General features: G+C 39.6%; 1 protein-coding gene across 4 annotated transcripts; it reads right to left on the reverse strand.

Moving 5' to 3' along the window:
- Positions 1–5: 5 nt before the first annotated feature.
- LOC146451911 (uncharacterized) lies at positions 6–15,411 on the reverse strand. 4 transcript variants are annotated; one of them, XM_085098467.1, is made up of 16 exons: positions 15,160–15,411; positions 13,423–13,487; positions 11,950–12,840; positions 11,189–11,315; positions 10,054–10,081; positions 9,187–9,281; positions 8,156–8,359; positions 7,263–7,461; positions 6,634–6,771; positions 5,845–6,114; positions 5,357–5,445; positions 4,194–4,316; positions 3,269–3,372; positions 3,051–3,173; positions 1,910–1,975; positions 6–1,669 (listed from the first exon to the last, which is right to left on the reverse strand). In XM_085098467.1, exons 1-16 carry the CDS (start codon positions 15,251–15,253, stop codon positions 1,589–1,591), a joined length of 2,697 nt encoding a protein of 898 aa, XP_084954593.1. In that variant the 5' UTR covers positions 15,254–15,411; the 3' UTR covers positions 6–1,588. The 4 variants fall into 4 exon arrangements, with proteins under 4 accessions (XP_084954593.1, XP_084954591.1, XP_084954589.1 ...); XM_085098465.1 differs by having other exon boundaries at positions 8,156–8,365; XM_085098463.1 differs by having other exon boundaries at positions 8,156–8,365; positions 15,139–15,411.
- Positions 15,412–16,433: the final 1,022 nt, after the last annotated feature.

The raw sequence follows: 16,433 nt of genomic DNA on the forward strand, positions 1-16,433 counted from the left end.
ACTAGTAAAAGGATCGAGGGAAATAGTCTATTATGCACACATTTTGCTACTCAGACTCTACGCATACCCGCCGTTTTGGAGGAGGGTTACAACGACATAGGTGAGCGTGTAGCTACTATTATGGGGCTGTGCGGAGTCTAAAGCCGACGACACACCTGGGCCCGGTAGTTCGAAAACCGATTAACGCCAATCCACGATTAAAAGTTAACCGAGGTTTTCATCACGCTCATTAAATGTGGTTTTTGAAAGCCAATGTTAAGCTCATGTCAAAGACATGTCTAAGTCAAAACTGAGAGGCAAAAATCTTTGGCAGAACCTTTAGTGATTAGTCATTAAACTAGAATCAAAGTTATCGTTAGTCCAGGATTAGTTTAATCGAGCTTTGAACAACTGGGCCCTGGTAATTTTATACGCCGATCGCCGTAAAATCGCCGATATCTGGCATGTCAGATATCGGCGATTAAATTCGCCGGCATTCGCCAAGTGCGCCGGTTCCCGCGATTTTCTACGCTCATCGCTGCGAATCGCCCGTAAAGTCAACTAATCAGGTTGGGCGATTTTATCACATGACTTTTCAAAACGCTCCTCGATGGAGCCCGGGAACAAGGTTGAAGCGCCACATAGTCGCGATCGGCGAAAAAACTCGCCAGGTGTGTCCGCATCAATCGCTTGCGATTTTCGCTGGCGATCAAATTCGCCGCGATCTGCGTATAAAATCGCTAGGTGTGTCGCCGGCTTAATCATGTTGGTATACGACAGGTAAAACGTTGTAAGATTTTGAAGTCTTAAAAAGCTGAGCCAATCCACGGTTCACATAGAAATTGAGAAAGAAAATTCCATGACTTTTATCTAACTCCATGACCTCAAACTTGACCGCCAAAGTGAACTGCTGACAAGAGGACTGGTGAAAAGACAATGAGTGAAATGCACCACTGGCTGAATGTTTTGATGTTTGACACAAAGTTTCCTAGATTTCTTTACTTTTCACCGAAGCATCAGCTAAAAACAATTTTGGGAAAAAATCTGAAATTTCATGACTTTTGCATGACCCAAACAAACTGTTCTACAAAATTTCACTGACTTTTCCAAGACTGGAATGCAAATTTCAAATTCATGGCCTTTCCACGACCGCGTAAACCCTGGAATCGTCGGCAAAGGAAACTGAACGCGCGATTCAGAATTCGCCGGCGTACGAGAATCGAGCAAACGTCGTACCGTCTTCGAACCGTACGACTTTTCCAGTTTGGGAAATGAAGTGCATAGTGAGATTACGGAGACTCAAGTCTGCCTCAGTGATTTGTAACTATATCAGGTGTCCGTCTAGAGATAGGCTACTCGTAGTCTATCTAAAGAGAAATCGAGAGAACAAAAGCACGATAGTGCCCACTCCACCTGTAAGAGCAATGTTGTCTGCATCTCTTTGAGGGTTTTTTTCTTGAACGGATCAGTATAAAAATCTGTCTGTACACAATCGCTTTCTTTGGTTTTGAGAGTAACAGCTCTCAATGTAGAACAAGTATACAGCCATACCCGGCCGGCCGTGTCTCCACATTTGGTTAAAATATGCTCGAGTCCTGTTATGAGTGAGCTATTGGCTTTTTTTCTTGGGGTTTCGCTTGTTCCTCTGTTTCTGGATAATTTCTATAACACGCTGTCTGTGATCCAACACCTGCAGAACAAAGAGAAAGAAACAGCATTTTCCTCTTTGGTATTAACAACAAACGAACAACTCACACACAAACAACGATCAGGGGCGAATTTAAGGGGGGACGGGGGGAGGGTGCGCGCCACCCCTTTTTCTGGTTTTTCTAAAAAGTTTTTGTAACCGTCTTTCGAGTGGTGTTATGCCCTCATTCGTTCACAAAAATTATCTTTAAGTCTGTCTTTCATAGAAAAAAACAAAACTAACCTTCACCATAGACTTCCGAGAATCTCCAAGCTGTTCGACAACAAGCTGTGATCTTTGAATGTTACCCTGCAAAATGGCGGAAACCACATGGTCAAAATACCATAACAAATAAACGGGCAAGTATCGTGAGACCCTCACTGTCTCGCCCCCTAATAAAGGCAATGCTGGATTTAGTTTCCAAATTGGGTCCGGTTGTTCGAAATTTGATTAACGCTAAAGGCTAAGTAATACGGGCAACATTTTTTTTCGACTTTTCGCGCAACAATGTTGCATTGCAAGCTGCGATTTTTTGTTGCCCGTATTACCGCCTCCGAGCGCAAAAAAATTTGCATGTTGCAAAAAGTACAAAGAGCGTCTACTTTCTGCAACATGACAATTTATTGCGGGCGGAGGTGCTAATACGGGCAACAAACAACTGGAACTTACAGTGCAAATATTGTTGCGCGACAAGTTGAAAGAAAATGTCGCCCGTATTACTTGGCGTTAATCCCCAATTAAAAATAAACCGTGGTTTTCGTCTCGTTCATAAAATGTTTTTAAAAGTAATTTAAAAAGGGTGAAGCAAAACTAAGGGAAAAACTTTTGGAAGAATCTTTATTGATAAGCAATTAAACTCCAATCAAACTTCATGTTAACACAGGATTAGCTTAATCGGGTTTTGAACAACTGGGTCCATTTTAGAAAGTTACAGCGCCTTACAGTTTATGAAAACCGGGGCAATTTCCAGTTAGCAAAAACCGGGAAACTTCAGGATTCACAAGAAACACACATCTGTTACGAAAAAACCGTGAATAACACTTTTATGGCCTTTTTTGCTGTTTATGTCTTTCCTGCCAGCGGTGGCCATTTTGAATAATTTAGTCGCGGTCGACTATCGCGAGAAATGGGGCATCGATCGGAACTCTTCTCAAACAGACAATTTATTATCTCGGCGCGTGGTCGGGAAACTCTGAGGAATTCCGAACATTACGACTGTGTCCCATTCCTCACGACGGACGACGACGCATAAATTATTCAAAATGACCGGCGCTTGCACTGAGGAAGACAGGAACAACGGTAAAGGTAATGAAACTATTATTCGTGTTTTAATTTTTATGATTGATGACAAAAAAAGCTTCTATTTTTTTTAAAAGTGCCTTACCTGTAGAAGTTCGTTTAACATGACTAAATCATCCTGGAATTTTGCCTTCTGGCCAGGTTTGGCCTTCGGTATTTTCTCACGGAATTCTCCCATCTTTTTCAAAACTTCTTGTTCCGCCGCTATCTGAAAACGGGATAGATAAAAAGAATCAAAACATACAACTTTAAGGACAGTGCCAAATTATAAAGAAGGTTTGTAGAAGCGGCTTTTCCTCTCACCAGTTCATCCATCTGCCCGGCGATGTGCTGTACCCGCCAGCCGTTTGCTCTCTGTACAATTCCTTTCTGGCTGGCGATCTCTTGAATTGAAGGTTTTCTTTCCTCTGAAACGCAAACGCAGAATATACATCAAATACAAACTCTCCTAGAGCGATTGTTCTTTCGACCAATATTGTGAGACTTTGCAAACGGCGCAGATCGCCCCGGGATGGCCTGTGATGGACAAGCATCCCATCAGGGGGGGGGGGGGGGGGGCAATACTCCTACTCTTTCACAAATGATGGCATGAATCGAGTATGACACTGACTTGAATGAACTATAAAGTAACTATAAACCAGTTTCTGTGACACAGGTTACCCACACGCTTGGGTTAAGCTCCAGTTTTGTGAGTAACCTGTGGCTAACATGGAACTTGACCATTTTTGATGCCTTGAAAAAAAAAAAGATTAAAAAAAAATAAAGAAAGAAAGAAAAAAGCTATGAGCATGACTACACGAAACAGTGGAAGCCGTAATATTAAAGGGGAAGTATTGCGGAAATTTGGTCTTATATCAAAAACACTTTTTGTAGCAACAGAAACCTAAACGTATTACTAAAATTTGTTGAGGATTGTCACCTCAGTGTACTAAGACTATCAATGAGTGTCTCTGGCCACAGATGGACTGGTTTCAAAGGACTGCAACTTGAAAAATGTTAGGCAGACTCTTCTGTAGGCAGGCTGTTTTCAAGTTCTCGCATTTTCGTTTCCAAAATACACTAAAGCAGATCATGAGTTGTTCCTTTCAAAAATTCACTTGATTTCTTTTTCTTGGTGTTCTTGAATTATTTTGTATTTAAGTGAAGGTGTTGTCGCACCATTTTCACCACAAAGGTTCAAAATCCCTGTGATACTTCCCCTTTATTAAGAAACTAAGATGGTCCTGACCTTTGGCCTTGACATCAGAATACCGCTGGAAGTGGTTATGAGCCGCCTTTGTGTTGATCTTGTAATTAGCAACAATGGAGATCCTCGGTCTTTTCATTAATATAAACTTTAACTCCTCATCCGCTGTTTGAAAAAAGGAAACGTAAAACCCTTAGTTAGTCGACTCAAGTGAAATGCAAAGAGATTATTCTGTGAAAACTTTTATAGCATGGCCAGGTATTTTTATCAGGGCACGAGACTAACTTTTTAGCTCCTTAACCCATTGGCTTGTGAAAGGTTTCATTCTACTGGTGAAAACAGAATTTTCACTTACCGCAGTTTCACTAATTCGTTTTACGAAAAGGGGAGGGAGAAAGGTCAGACATTTTTTTACTAGATGTGTAGTAACAATTAAGAAAAATCTCCCACAACTGTAAAGGTTTTTTCACGGTTTACAAATTGCGTTATTTTCGATTCAGTGAAATTTCAACTTGTCCTTAACATGAAAAAGCTTTAACTCTAGGTATGCAGCACAAAAAGCAGCCGAACGTAGGTCTTCTTCCCTTGATTTGCTTTTGTGATTACTAAGAAGATTAATTTTTGTTTTCTGTCTAGCACTCCAGTGCTTCACAATTTTACTGGCCAATATGGATAGTAGAAAGCACAAAACCTACAAGCCAAAACTGAATTTTAACCAGTCTGTGGCTAGTTGGCTACCGTTAGCCATGAGCCCTGTTTGTGAATTAGGGTTTTATTTTTTTAAGTGTCTAGACGAGAAAGAAAATTGATACATGTAGCAACTAATGAGTAAATTTAGCCCGCCGTTCTGCACAACTTTATGCTGCCAAAACGTATCATCTTAGAACATTATTCTCTGACAGTTTTTTTTTTCACAGAGCTACGTACTACAAACGAAAAACACCACCTTATTTGCGATGGCCTTTACACCCTAAAATGTTGTGTTGTACCAAGGACTCTGTTTTATAAGAGCTACACATGACTACTGCAGGAAAATACTAGCGGGCAAGTTAAGATGGTTTTAGTTTGAATAAAAGTGGCACAAGTTTTCTTCAGCAATCACATTGTGAAGTTAAAGAAAACAAAGCAAACCCAAAACGAGTTTCAATAATCAGTTGAAAGCTTGCTGATTCCAACAGCAGTTTAGCCTGTTTGGTAGTAAGTACCTTCTTCCGGTTTTGGCTTTTTGTCTTCGTCTGTTGGAGAATCAGGCTCCATATTTACATTACTGCCATACTTGTCTTCTGTGGCCACTCTGCAATCAACAGAAAAAAAAAAAATTAAAGAGAGGAAGATTACGAATATGAGAAACATTTTTTATCATGATGCGCACAAAATGTGTGACCATTCAAATGGAAGCTACTGACCAGTACTTTCCTGTGGTGCTGTTTATTATGCTGTACAAGGTGGTTCTAAGTTTTGAGTATGTGGATGTAATCCAAAAGTGTGACCATTCAAATGGAAGCTACTGAGCAGTACTTTCCTGTGGTGCCGTTTATTATGCTGTACAAGGTGGTTCTAACTCTTGACCCTGTGAATAAAATCCTAACAAGTGACCATTCAAATAAAATCTCATTGTCTCTTGTGGTGTACAGTGCACTTTCAATATTTGAACATTTTCCAGTATGACAACTGGCCAGCCTTCCCTACTTACACATTCTGTTTCCTCGGTTTCTTTCTTGGCGATGCAGCATCACTGCTTGCTGTTGTTACATTGGCCAGTAAAGGTGCGGCAGGAGCCGACGTAATGCTCCCATTCATCACAGGCGTGGTCACTACGCTCGTCGTTGGCGCCGCCTCACTAGAAGGCTCTCTCTTGATTTTGTTTGGTGACAATGGAGCGCTCTGAGTCACTACTGGCGTCTCTGTAGTTGTAACGCTGGTTGTTGTTACTGCAGACTCATTGGATTGACTTCCAGATTCACTGAAGAGTCAAATTTAAGTTCAAAGTAAAGAGCTGTGTGCATGGAATGGTTAAAAGCTTACCAGCTAATCTGTTAATTTTCAGACTGTTTTGTAAGTGATGCTGCAAAGAACTTGAGGAATTTGATCAATACAAACATGGGGCGGGGGAAAGCGAAGGCCACTTTGTCCTCACACATTATGTCTCATTCTTCACTCTCACAATCTCTTCTATATTATGCGGTTGTAGCATTTGAGCCCGCAAATGTCCTGACTGTCAAATTATTCATGTTTTTTATGTACTACATACAAAGTGATTTGTGAGTATTTTCCCTTGTTTCAGTTTGGTGCTTTTGGGTTAATGTTCTGAATTTCAACATTATTGTGTACTCACATGCAAGTCGATATATAAACTTCTTCATATTATTTTGCTTAAAATAACAAACACCAAGAGTCCATGGGCTCACATTCAGCGGGGCTTTAACAGGACTGATTTTAGCACAAGCATCCCCTGTGCCAAGGAGAAATGCCTTACACTTACCTAGCAGGTTTGGGGGAGTTTTGTGTGGAATGTGGGGCTGATAGCGTACTGTCAGATCTGGGACTAGCAGCAGCATCAGTTTGATTGGACGCTAGCATCTCCGCAGTGAATGGTAATTGGCTGGGAGGTTTACGCAACCTAGCAACACATGAAGCACCAAATAAAAATTAAGCAGACAAGAAGATGATTAACTTTGTCTGGGACCTTTCATTATCTGGACTTCTATCATCTCAATGTTTCTCACTGGCCTTGAACTATTCACAAAATGGACGGCGTGGCAAAAAAATGGGCTAAGGCAAAACTGAGCTACAAAATCAAAAGTGCGTCAAATTACAGAAAAGTAGTTTTGGTTCTATTTTTAGAAGTCAAGGCTCAAAATCCAATATTTCTTGTTAAGCTATGACTTTTTCCAGAGAGCTTAACCAGTGAAGTGAAGTATGAATAATATTTCTTTTGCTATCTGCTTGAATTGAAATCAAAGGAATCAACTCAGTTTGAGATTTTTTCTTACACATCATCAGCTCATTCTTGGAATATTAGTCTTAGGTACATGTAACTTAAGACCAAACTTCCACTCAGTGTAATTTTCTACCACTCCCTTGACATTTTCAACAATAAATATAGCATACCCTTCAGAAGTTCTCTTGCGCAAAATACTTGGTCGTGGAGAGGTGGCGTTAGGGTTGGAAGCCGAGAGCTGTGCAGCCTGCATTCCAGCTGATGGAGGGACATTGAAAATTGGGACACTGTACAGACTGGCTCCACTGATGTCCATGATGCCTGCCGTTGCTGGGGTCTCTGCACCAGTCAGATTTGCTATTCCTGAAGCTAAAACAGGTCACCATGTATGGTATCACGATTAGGTCCTAACAATGCCAATCTTGGCACATGGTGCCATAACTGTTAACATTTGACGGATTTCTATGAAATTTTGACACCAAGATGTCTTTGACTCTTTTCCTACAACAATTGTGTAATTTTTGTCTAAACTGATTTTTCAGATGGTTCATACTACTCAAACAGTTTGTACATGTCCCTTGATTGTGTCTACCTTAATCCTTTTATTCTGAAGACCCCCTATAGTCATTACCAAATTATAAATTGGTCAATTAAAGTGCAATGTTGTCAGCCAACTGGTCTTGGAAAGATTTTATCATACCCACCCTGGTATCTATGACATGGTTTACCACATGTACAATTTCTTGATTTTTTTACCGGGAATTTAATGATATTTATTTTTAGGGACTCTGACATGTCTTCGGTGGGTCTATGGATTAAAAGCTGCAAATTAAGCTACAGTTTGAGGGTAGACCTGTGTGCCAATCAGTGAAATTTTGAAGTTTTCAATTTATGATGTTTTAAAACCATTTCTACCAAAGACCTGACTTCCTACCTTGCTTTCATGAGGTTCAAAGCAACTTGGAAATGGTCTCTTAAATCTCTGTGAAGTCTCCAATATGTTCTCACATATGTACCAACAACACCTGAAGCAAAAGCAACAGACGAGACAACATTTTCATACCTCCAACTCCCAGAGCAGCAGCAGTAGGCTGAAAAATGAGCCTAGGATGATCCATTATCTGCATGGGATTGACACCAGCGGCTGCCGCGACTTGTGCTGCAGCCGCGGCAGCAGCAGATGTAGCAACACTCTGTTGTGATCTGGCAAGAGACTGCATTGGTCCAAAGGCTGGTTGGTGATACTGTGGATGAAGGCCTGGGTGTACTGGTACTGTGGGCGGAGACAAAATGTGCACACCTATTACATGATGAATGTTCAGCTGTAAACCTTTTTACAGTTTATTAAGCAAAAGCAGAATAAGTGTTCAGACAATTAAGAAACTACTGATTTTAAACGCAAACTCAGTGCAAATCTGTTGACAAAGTTTTTAAAATTTCTACTTTCATGTAGAGAATGAAAAATAAAATACATAGTACTATTCAGTAGCTTTCATTTGAGTGGCCACACTTTAGGATTTCATCCACAGTCTCAAAAGTCAGAACGACCTTGTACAGCATAATAAACAACACTAAAGGAAAGTATTGCTCAATAGCTAAATCATTTCATCCACAGACTCAAAACTAAGAACCACTATGTACACCATAATAAACAGCACCACGGGAAAGTGGCACTGCTCAGTAGCTTCAATTTTATCCACAGACTCAAAAGTAAGAACCATCTAGTACACATAATGAACAGCACCACAGGAAAGTACTGCTTAGTTCATTTGAATGGTCACATTTAAGAATGTATCCTCAAAACCACAACTTTACCTAAATCACTAACCTCAAAGTTTAATAAACGATATTTAAGTCATATGATGTTTAAAAAAGCATGCAAGCAAGGCTAAGGGGTCAATACAAATTGCCGAAGGACCTAGTTACCTTGTTTGTATGTCAAACCCTAGTTGCTGATAGCTTTAAATTATCAGCTATTCAAGAAGAGACAACCCACACACTCAAACTGATTCATATTAAAATAAGACATCCATGATTAAACAGAAAACAAATACTATCAAATGTTATAAATATAAAGAAGCAACATCAACGCACCAGCGGATAGTGCATCCTGATAAAACAAGCCAGCCATTCCCGCCATTCCAGCCATGCTAGGGTGATATGGAAACTGGGGTAAAGCCTGATGTGCTCTGAAGATGGAAATACAAACATCAAGATGAGTACCAAAGATTTAACCCCTAATATCAAGGAACAAATTCTCCTATCTTGTCCCCACACTTTTCTCATTAAAGCAGTGGGGTTAGTTATTAAAATATCAAGAAAATTCACCTTGGGTGATCATATCCTTTATTCTCGTGACCTCTGGGCTTGAATGAGTATTGAAATTCAAGGAGAAATTTGTTGCTGGTTTTAAAGTGTATATGACAGAAATTATTGCTTTATTTGATTGAAGAAAGCTTCCCGTTGTTGTTGTATGAAAATCAGAAAAATATTCCCCTACTAATTTTTCTTTCTTGAGTTCAAGACATAAAAAAACATGAAATTTCAATTCTGGTTGGGATAGTACACAAGGTGGGAGACTGGGGATAGTTAGGGCTATCATGTTAATACAGGATCGCTAGTTTTGCAGTTTCTCTGCTCCTCAACTCCTTCCTTCGCACACAAAAAGCAACTGTTGTTCATGTGCAAAGAAAGAAAACTGTGTGGACAGAAACAAATAAGGAATAAAGAAACAGTGAAAAGAGCAATCCTGTATTGACATCAAAGCTATACTATCCCCAGTCTCTCATCTTGTGATGTATTGTATGCCTGAGATTTTTATACAAGAAGAACATGAAGATCTGATAAAGCAAATGAAAATAATTCTGTCATACACACTTTAACGTTAAAGACAATAATTATTATAATTATGACAACTGGTTTAACGTAAACAATGATGGTTAGAAAAACATAATCCCTTACCTGTCCATTCTATTCTCATTTCCAACAACTGAAAAACACAAGAAAGAACTTGGCCTGATTAAAAATATATTTGAGTGCAACCAATTGCCACAGCTTATACACTGGGGCAAAAAAGGTTAACAGAAACCTCCACTCTTACAATAATTCAATGTTAAATTGATAATTGATAATTAATACAATCTGATTTGAACTGTTTAAACAAGATAAGATAAATCCTCTTCTTTCACTTTTTAATTTTCCACAGACAGGCATCATCTTCTAAAATTACATGGTTGCCTAATAATAATAATTAATATTGTCATATACCTAGACTTTCACTCAACAAAACGAGCACTGTGTTTGGTTGATTCTTGGTCACATGCCCCTGACCAAATTCAAATGTATCCCGACCGGGACACAATTCCCCAGTTATTGCCCTATCAGTTGTTTGTTTGTTGTTTGTTTGCTGTGATTGTTGAAGGGAAAGTCTAAATATCTAACAAAGCACTTAATGTATGGTCCCTCAGGAAACTAGTTAGTTTTGTTTTCCCTCAAGTCCTGATGTTTCCAGAGACGCATTTGAGGGAAACATCAGGACTCGAGGGAAAAAAAAACTAACTGTTTCCCTTGGGACCATACGTATATTGTAAGTTCCACACAAAACAGTTCCTGTTTCTTTAAAATAGCTGAATATGCAAGATATTGTCATGCTGCCAAAATATGGTCTTGTTGCACTGAATATTCATCGTCCATAGTCAACAGACATCTTGCAATGTATGTAATTTCATGCGTTGGAGACAAAAAAGGCAAACTAAAGATTTTCTCTGGCTTTTCTGTCAAAAAGAGTTGGAATTAATATTTTATTGCATTTGACATAGAAAGGATGCACTCCTAAAACATATTGGAGTTGAGATTGTATGGGACAACTAATGTTGACTGCCATGAATGAATGGATCTTGGGACACATATCTGGCATCCCCCGCAGATTTTGCAGGGGTGAATCATATCAACACCAACTTGGCAAAGGAGACAGAGCCTGGAATCAAGATCATATTATTGAATACACTCCCTAATCTTTGAATATTACTAGTTTCTAACAATTGAACAATACAAAATTTGTGGTTAATTCCTTTCATGATGCCATGGCAACAAGTACCTGAGTTAAGCGATGGTGCTGCTATGTGCGGCACTGTGGAAATAGAACTTGAGGAGTGATGAGAGGAGACAGCTGCTGGTGAGGCCGATCCACTGGATTTAGTTAATCTTGCGTGATCAGTTGGATTCTGTGAATACAAGTCAACAAACTTAAGGATGGGGGTTCCTAACACAGAAGTATTTGTGCACAGGTTATGACTATGTGGGAAAAGCAGACCTTAGTGTGGTCTACTGGAATCCAGAAAGTTAATTGCAGGAAGTGGGGCTTTTTTTAGAGATAATTAAGCAACAATTTATTATTCTTAAAAGCAGTAGAATAGAAAGCAATGTATGGCCTTTTTTCAAAATTGAAGCTTTATTATTTCTGAAAAATGCATGGTTACCCCAAATTTTCTTTTTGGATACCAAAAGCACTTGCTAAAATCTGGTCTCTCTGCATAGTTTTAAACCTCACAAAAACATCTCTCTATTAGTAGGCGCCACCCATAGGAGTATCTCAAGATGAGCATGTGTATGCACAGTGACAAAAATGTGCACCGTCATTTAAGAATGGTCAAAACTTCTGGGGGTTTGTTTTGTTTGCCTGTCATTTTCAGGGAAATTTGGCAAGTGAAACATTTTCCACATGCACACTCAACTGAAATAAACTTGTCCAAAATTTTCCAGCTTGTATGTAAAATGCCCCTCATATTCTCTTTTTTCTACATTAAAGAAGAAGGAGGTTTGCCTCAAAAGAACCAAAAGTAGCGAAAACGTACATACCATGGTGGTATCCGAGCTTGATATTGGAGCTTGCCTCGGTGCAGTGAAAGCCAGGTGATGTTGAGGAGTATAGAGTTTAGCTGTTGTTGTTAATATGGCTGGTGCAACACTGACGGTGTTAGATGGCATCATCTTTGATGGTTGGGAATGACCTGGTATTCCTGTTCCTGCAGACTGCATGTGTGACATGCCGCTACTACTTACAGACGGAACACCAACAGCTGCCGCAGGTATGCTACCATGAACAGAACTGGGGTGATGTGATGACAATGTGGGAACTGATGATTTTTGTAATGGATGCGTTTGAGGAAGGGGAGCTGATGGTACAATGTTTATGACCTTGCTACCAACAGATGCTGGAGTATGAGCTGCTCCCATAGATGGAACTGTTGGTGACGCTCCTCTCCTTGCCAAATCAGACATCATAGGTGGTCTAGTGTCACGTATTTCACTTGGCTTGTGTTCCGACCCTGGCTGATGCATAGATGAAGCAACTGCCACAGTAGCTATATGAGATGTTGAAGCTCCTGGTGATGATGGCCGTGATGAGCTAGTAGTTGTAGCAGGTGTGTGTGTCTGTGACTGTCCTACACTGACATGAGCTTGAGTGCTTAGTCCTAAAGGTTTGACGGAGGAAGGCATTGATGGGGTGCGGTGAGGTGTATTCCTGGGTGTCACCCCAGCAAGGGCTGCTCCTGCTGCAGCCCCGACTGGAACATGAGAGAAGGCAGGCTGCGGCATTCTCATCATGGAAGCTAGCAGGTGATGTCCAGCCCCAAACCCCTGCATACCACTTGCTACAAGACCAGGTGCAAGGTGACCTCCAGGAATCATCCCGGCCAGATTCCCTGATGCGGGGGCTATTGGACGATTCTGGAGTGGTTTGCCAATCTGCAGATAAAAAAAAATGAAACCTTTACAATGCAAGGAAAGAAAGGATGGAGTTGATTGTTTTCCATTCAGATGCCAAGGCAATCTTTAACCCTTGCAGCTTCAATATCAACACGTATATTCTCTTAACAGTCCTCCATATATTTCTTATGTTACTAGTTGGGAGATTTTGTCTGAAAATATAGGCATTTCATCTTTGGTGATTATTTCCTTTATTCTCCTGACTCAAATGTTTAATCAAGTAGTAACATTGTAAGGAGAATTAGGCATTGGTCACCACTGGGGCTTTAAAGGGTTAAATGGATAGGTCAAGAGTGGAAACAATAATTACATATTCCAAATACTAACAGAACCAACTGGTAACTAAATTATCCTGACTTGTGACAGGATCCCTGGTGACCAAGGCAACTCAGAGGTTGCATGACAACCAGTAAGTCAAAATTTTGAGTCCTGGTTTCCTAGATTTCGGAACTGTAATAGCGTAAAAGTTTGTAGTTTGTTTCTTTTACCGTTGCCAAACACTGTTTGCTTCAGTGGCAAACATACTTGTCTAAATAATAAACATGAAGGTCTGGGGCAAACCTTGAGGGTTCCCTGATCCACTTGTGGTCTATGAAAACCTCCACTTTCTGGACCTGGGATTGGCACTATAATCAAGGAACAAAAAATTTTCAGTGAGAAAAAAATCCTTTAAATTAAGTGTCACTGTATCTAGTACAGAACACTAATTGGAAACACTTTCCAGATCAAATTAAAATTTAAAAATGTTGGTTTTTGGGAGAGGGGGAAACCGGAGTACCCAAGAGAAAAACCTCAAGCAAGGACCAAGAACCAACAACAAACTCAACCCACAAATGACAGAGTCCAGGAATGGAAAGTGGGCCACTGTGGGAGGTGAGTGCTCTCACCACTACACCATCCCTACTCCCAAAAACACTGTTAGCCTACAGAGGGGTGTACTCTTCTTTTAGTATTAGATAATTAATGATTATTGTGAAATACTATAAATCTGTATTAGTATGTAAAGCTTAATGTCTTAGTGGTTTGTACTTATCATTTCTTGTTTTCAACTTTAAAAACCACTGAACTGACAAATTAAGGCTTCTTCTTTTGGTACAATTTAGACAATTATTGTTAAATACGTTTGTATTACTATGTAAAACTTAGTGTCTTAGTAGTTTGTAGTTGTCATTTTCTTGTCTTCATGTTGCTCTGCCTTGACTAGTGGTAGCTAATTGCAGGGCAAGCTACTCATGTTATTTTTTTTAAGACAAACATTGATTGATTGAACATTGATTAAGGACGGTGCCTACTAATACCGAAGTATTTTTGTGCGGCTTATGACTAAGCGGGAAAAACAGATCTTAGTAAGGCCTCTTGAAATTCAAAAAGAAAATTGGGGGTAGCCACGCATTTTTCAGAGATAATTAAGCAATAACATCTCTAAAGAGCGCCACAATATAAAGCAATGTATAGGTTTTTTTTCCCTAAATTGAAGCTTGATTATCTCTGAAAAATGTATGGTTACCCCTAATTTTCTTTTGAGATACCAAAATCACTTGCTAAGTTCTGCTTTCTCCGTATAGTTTTAAACCGCGCAAAATTATCCCTGTATTAGTTGGCACCACCCATACGAAAACCGGGTATCTCAAGATGCGCAGAACATATGCGCAGTAACAATAGTAAACACAAGGAAGGAACTTTCCTTTCTCCGTTCATAGTAAACACCATCCTTAAATAACAAAAACACAAACACTCTAGACTGGGGAATCGAAACCGTTTGTAAGCACAAAACAACAACAACAACAAAGATCTCAAAATAACAAATAACCATTAATTAACTAATCGATTTTATACGTTTCCACAATAATGATATTCGAGGTTGGATTTAAGAACAAAATAACGAGGCACTAATCTCATCCGATAAAAAAATTATACACGGAAAAAGTTAAAACAGGTAACATTTACTTCAACAATCAAGGTTATTTATCCAGCCTTAAGTGAAACCTTAGAAGTACAATTCAACGCCCAAGATCGCAAACAAAGATTATTACATTAGAATAAATCAATTTTCTATATATAACTTGGGAAAAGGGAATTCCAAAATCTATTTTTTGAAAACATGCAATAATGACTGCATGCAATACGTGAACGCTTGTTTGTGTCGGAAATAAATGGACAATTATTTCCTTCTTGTAGAATCTGGCACATTAAGACAAAAAAAGAAGATTCAGGAAGCGGACTTAAGATAAAGCAGTAGAGAATTACGCCCAAAGGACCAAAAAGAAAGGGAAATACCTCCAGGATTAGAGCTCAAACCTTTAGATTTGTCATGCTTTTCCAAATCTTGTGCGGGATTTCGTACTGAGCCGACAGCATCCCGTTCGTGTCGATCTTCGGCTGGGTAACTCATCGTTTTACACTATAGAATATCACATTGGATAATTCTCGAGTGAAATACTACTCAATTTTCTATTAAATCAGAAAAAGGGTCATGAAAACATTGAACGGTTTTGAAATTCGTGGGGCAAACCAGAAATCCAGTGATTTTTATCCGAACGCTTTGCCGCGCATGTCATAAGATACCGTTACAGCATAAGAAAGCGCAGGCTCATAATAAAGATGAATAAATTTATTTGCAGTGGACAATGCCGGATAAGTTGTTTGGGATGCTTTTTATCATCTGAAGAGAAAGTACCATATTTTTGTCAAGCAAGTCAAGAATCAAGCTCGTGCGAAATCCATCGTGGTTCACCCACTCACTCACAACATGCACACGCGCCAGGGCGCCAAGGGATAAGAGCCTGGGAGTACAGTGAGATTGGGGTAAAGACAGAACTCTACACATCGGATGGCTCTAGCGCGCGCTCGCGAGTGTTTTTTTGTTTGTTTTCTTTTTTTTTCTGGTCGCCTCTTGGGATAGTCAAAACCATTTTGAACGGCGTTTTGAATTTTTCATGAAGAGGAGAGAGTGTGTAATATTACCATCAATCCCTCTCCCCAGACCCGCCCTAACTATGGATTGGACTGAGGACCGTGGATCTGAAGGAAAGCTGTAAAGGAAGCAGTAAGATAATAATTTCAGTTTCAAGGATTACCATAAACTTCAAAAGCCTCTCAGGTCTTTAAGAGGACCGTTTTTACGACTTTTCATGGCATCAAAACATGGAACTAATAAAAGCAAATCATTGATCCTTTGAGTTTCCAAAAGATAACAAACTATTTAATTTCTCTTCTTTGAGAGTGGCACATGGCGTAAAGAAAAGTGATGCAGACAAATGCACGCCGAATGTGTCCACTGTCTAATCATATAATTTCCCTGTAACGCCATTGGTTTTTCCAGCCAAGGCACCCGGGTGGAGGGGGTTACTCCCCCATAACAACTATATATATATTTATTAAAAACTGGATCATTGTATAATGCAATTTGAGTCATTTGATTGGCTTAGCGGCCATGGTATATGAGCCATTATACCATGCCTGAGAAAAAGAGACCATTAAATTGTCTTGCAAAACGGAATCCGCAAAATCTAGCAATATTTTGTGATTGTTTTCAATAAAACAATTATTCCACTCACGCTCTTTGGATATGA

This window comes from Pavona decussata, unplaced genomic scaffold (assembly GCF_977016875.1).
Source record: "Pavona decussata unplaced genomic scaffold, jaPavDecu1.1 SCAFFOLD_381, whole genome shotgun sequence".
Classification (NCBI taxonomy): Eukaryota; Metazoa; Cnidaria; class Anthozoa; order Scleractinia; family Agariciidae; genus Pavona; species Pavona decussata.

Coding starts and splice junctions, on each gene's coding strand:
- LOC146451911 (XM_085098463.1), bottom strand. CDS start 15,253: ATGAGTTACCCAGCCGAAGATCGACACGAACGGGATGCTGTCGGCTCA. Junction 7,462..8,155: donor TGCTGCTCTGGGAGTTGGAG/GTATGAAAATGT, acceptor GACCTGTTTTAG/CTTCAGGAATAGCAAATCTG. Junction 3,373..4,193: donor TTCTGATGTCAAGGCCAAAG/GTCAGGACCATC, acceptor TTTGCGTTTCAG/AGGAAAGAAAACCTTCAATT.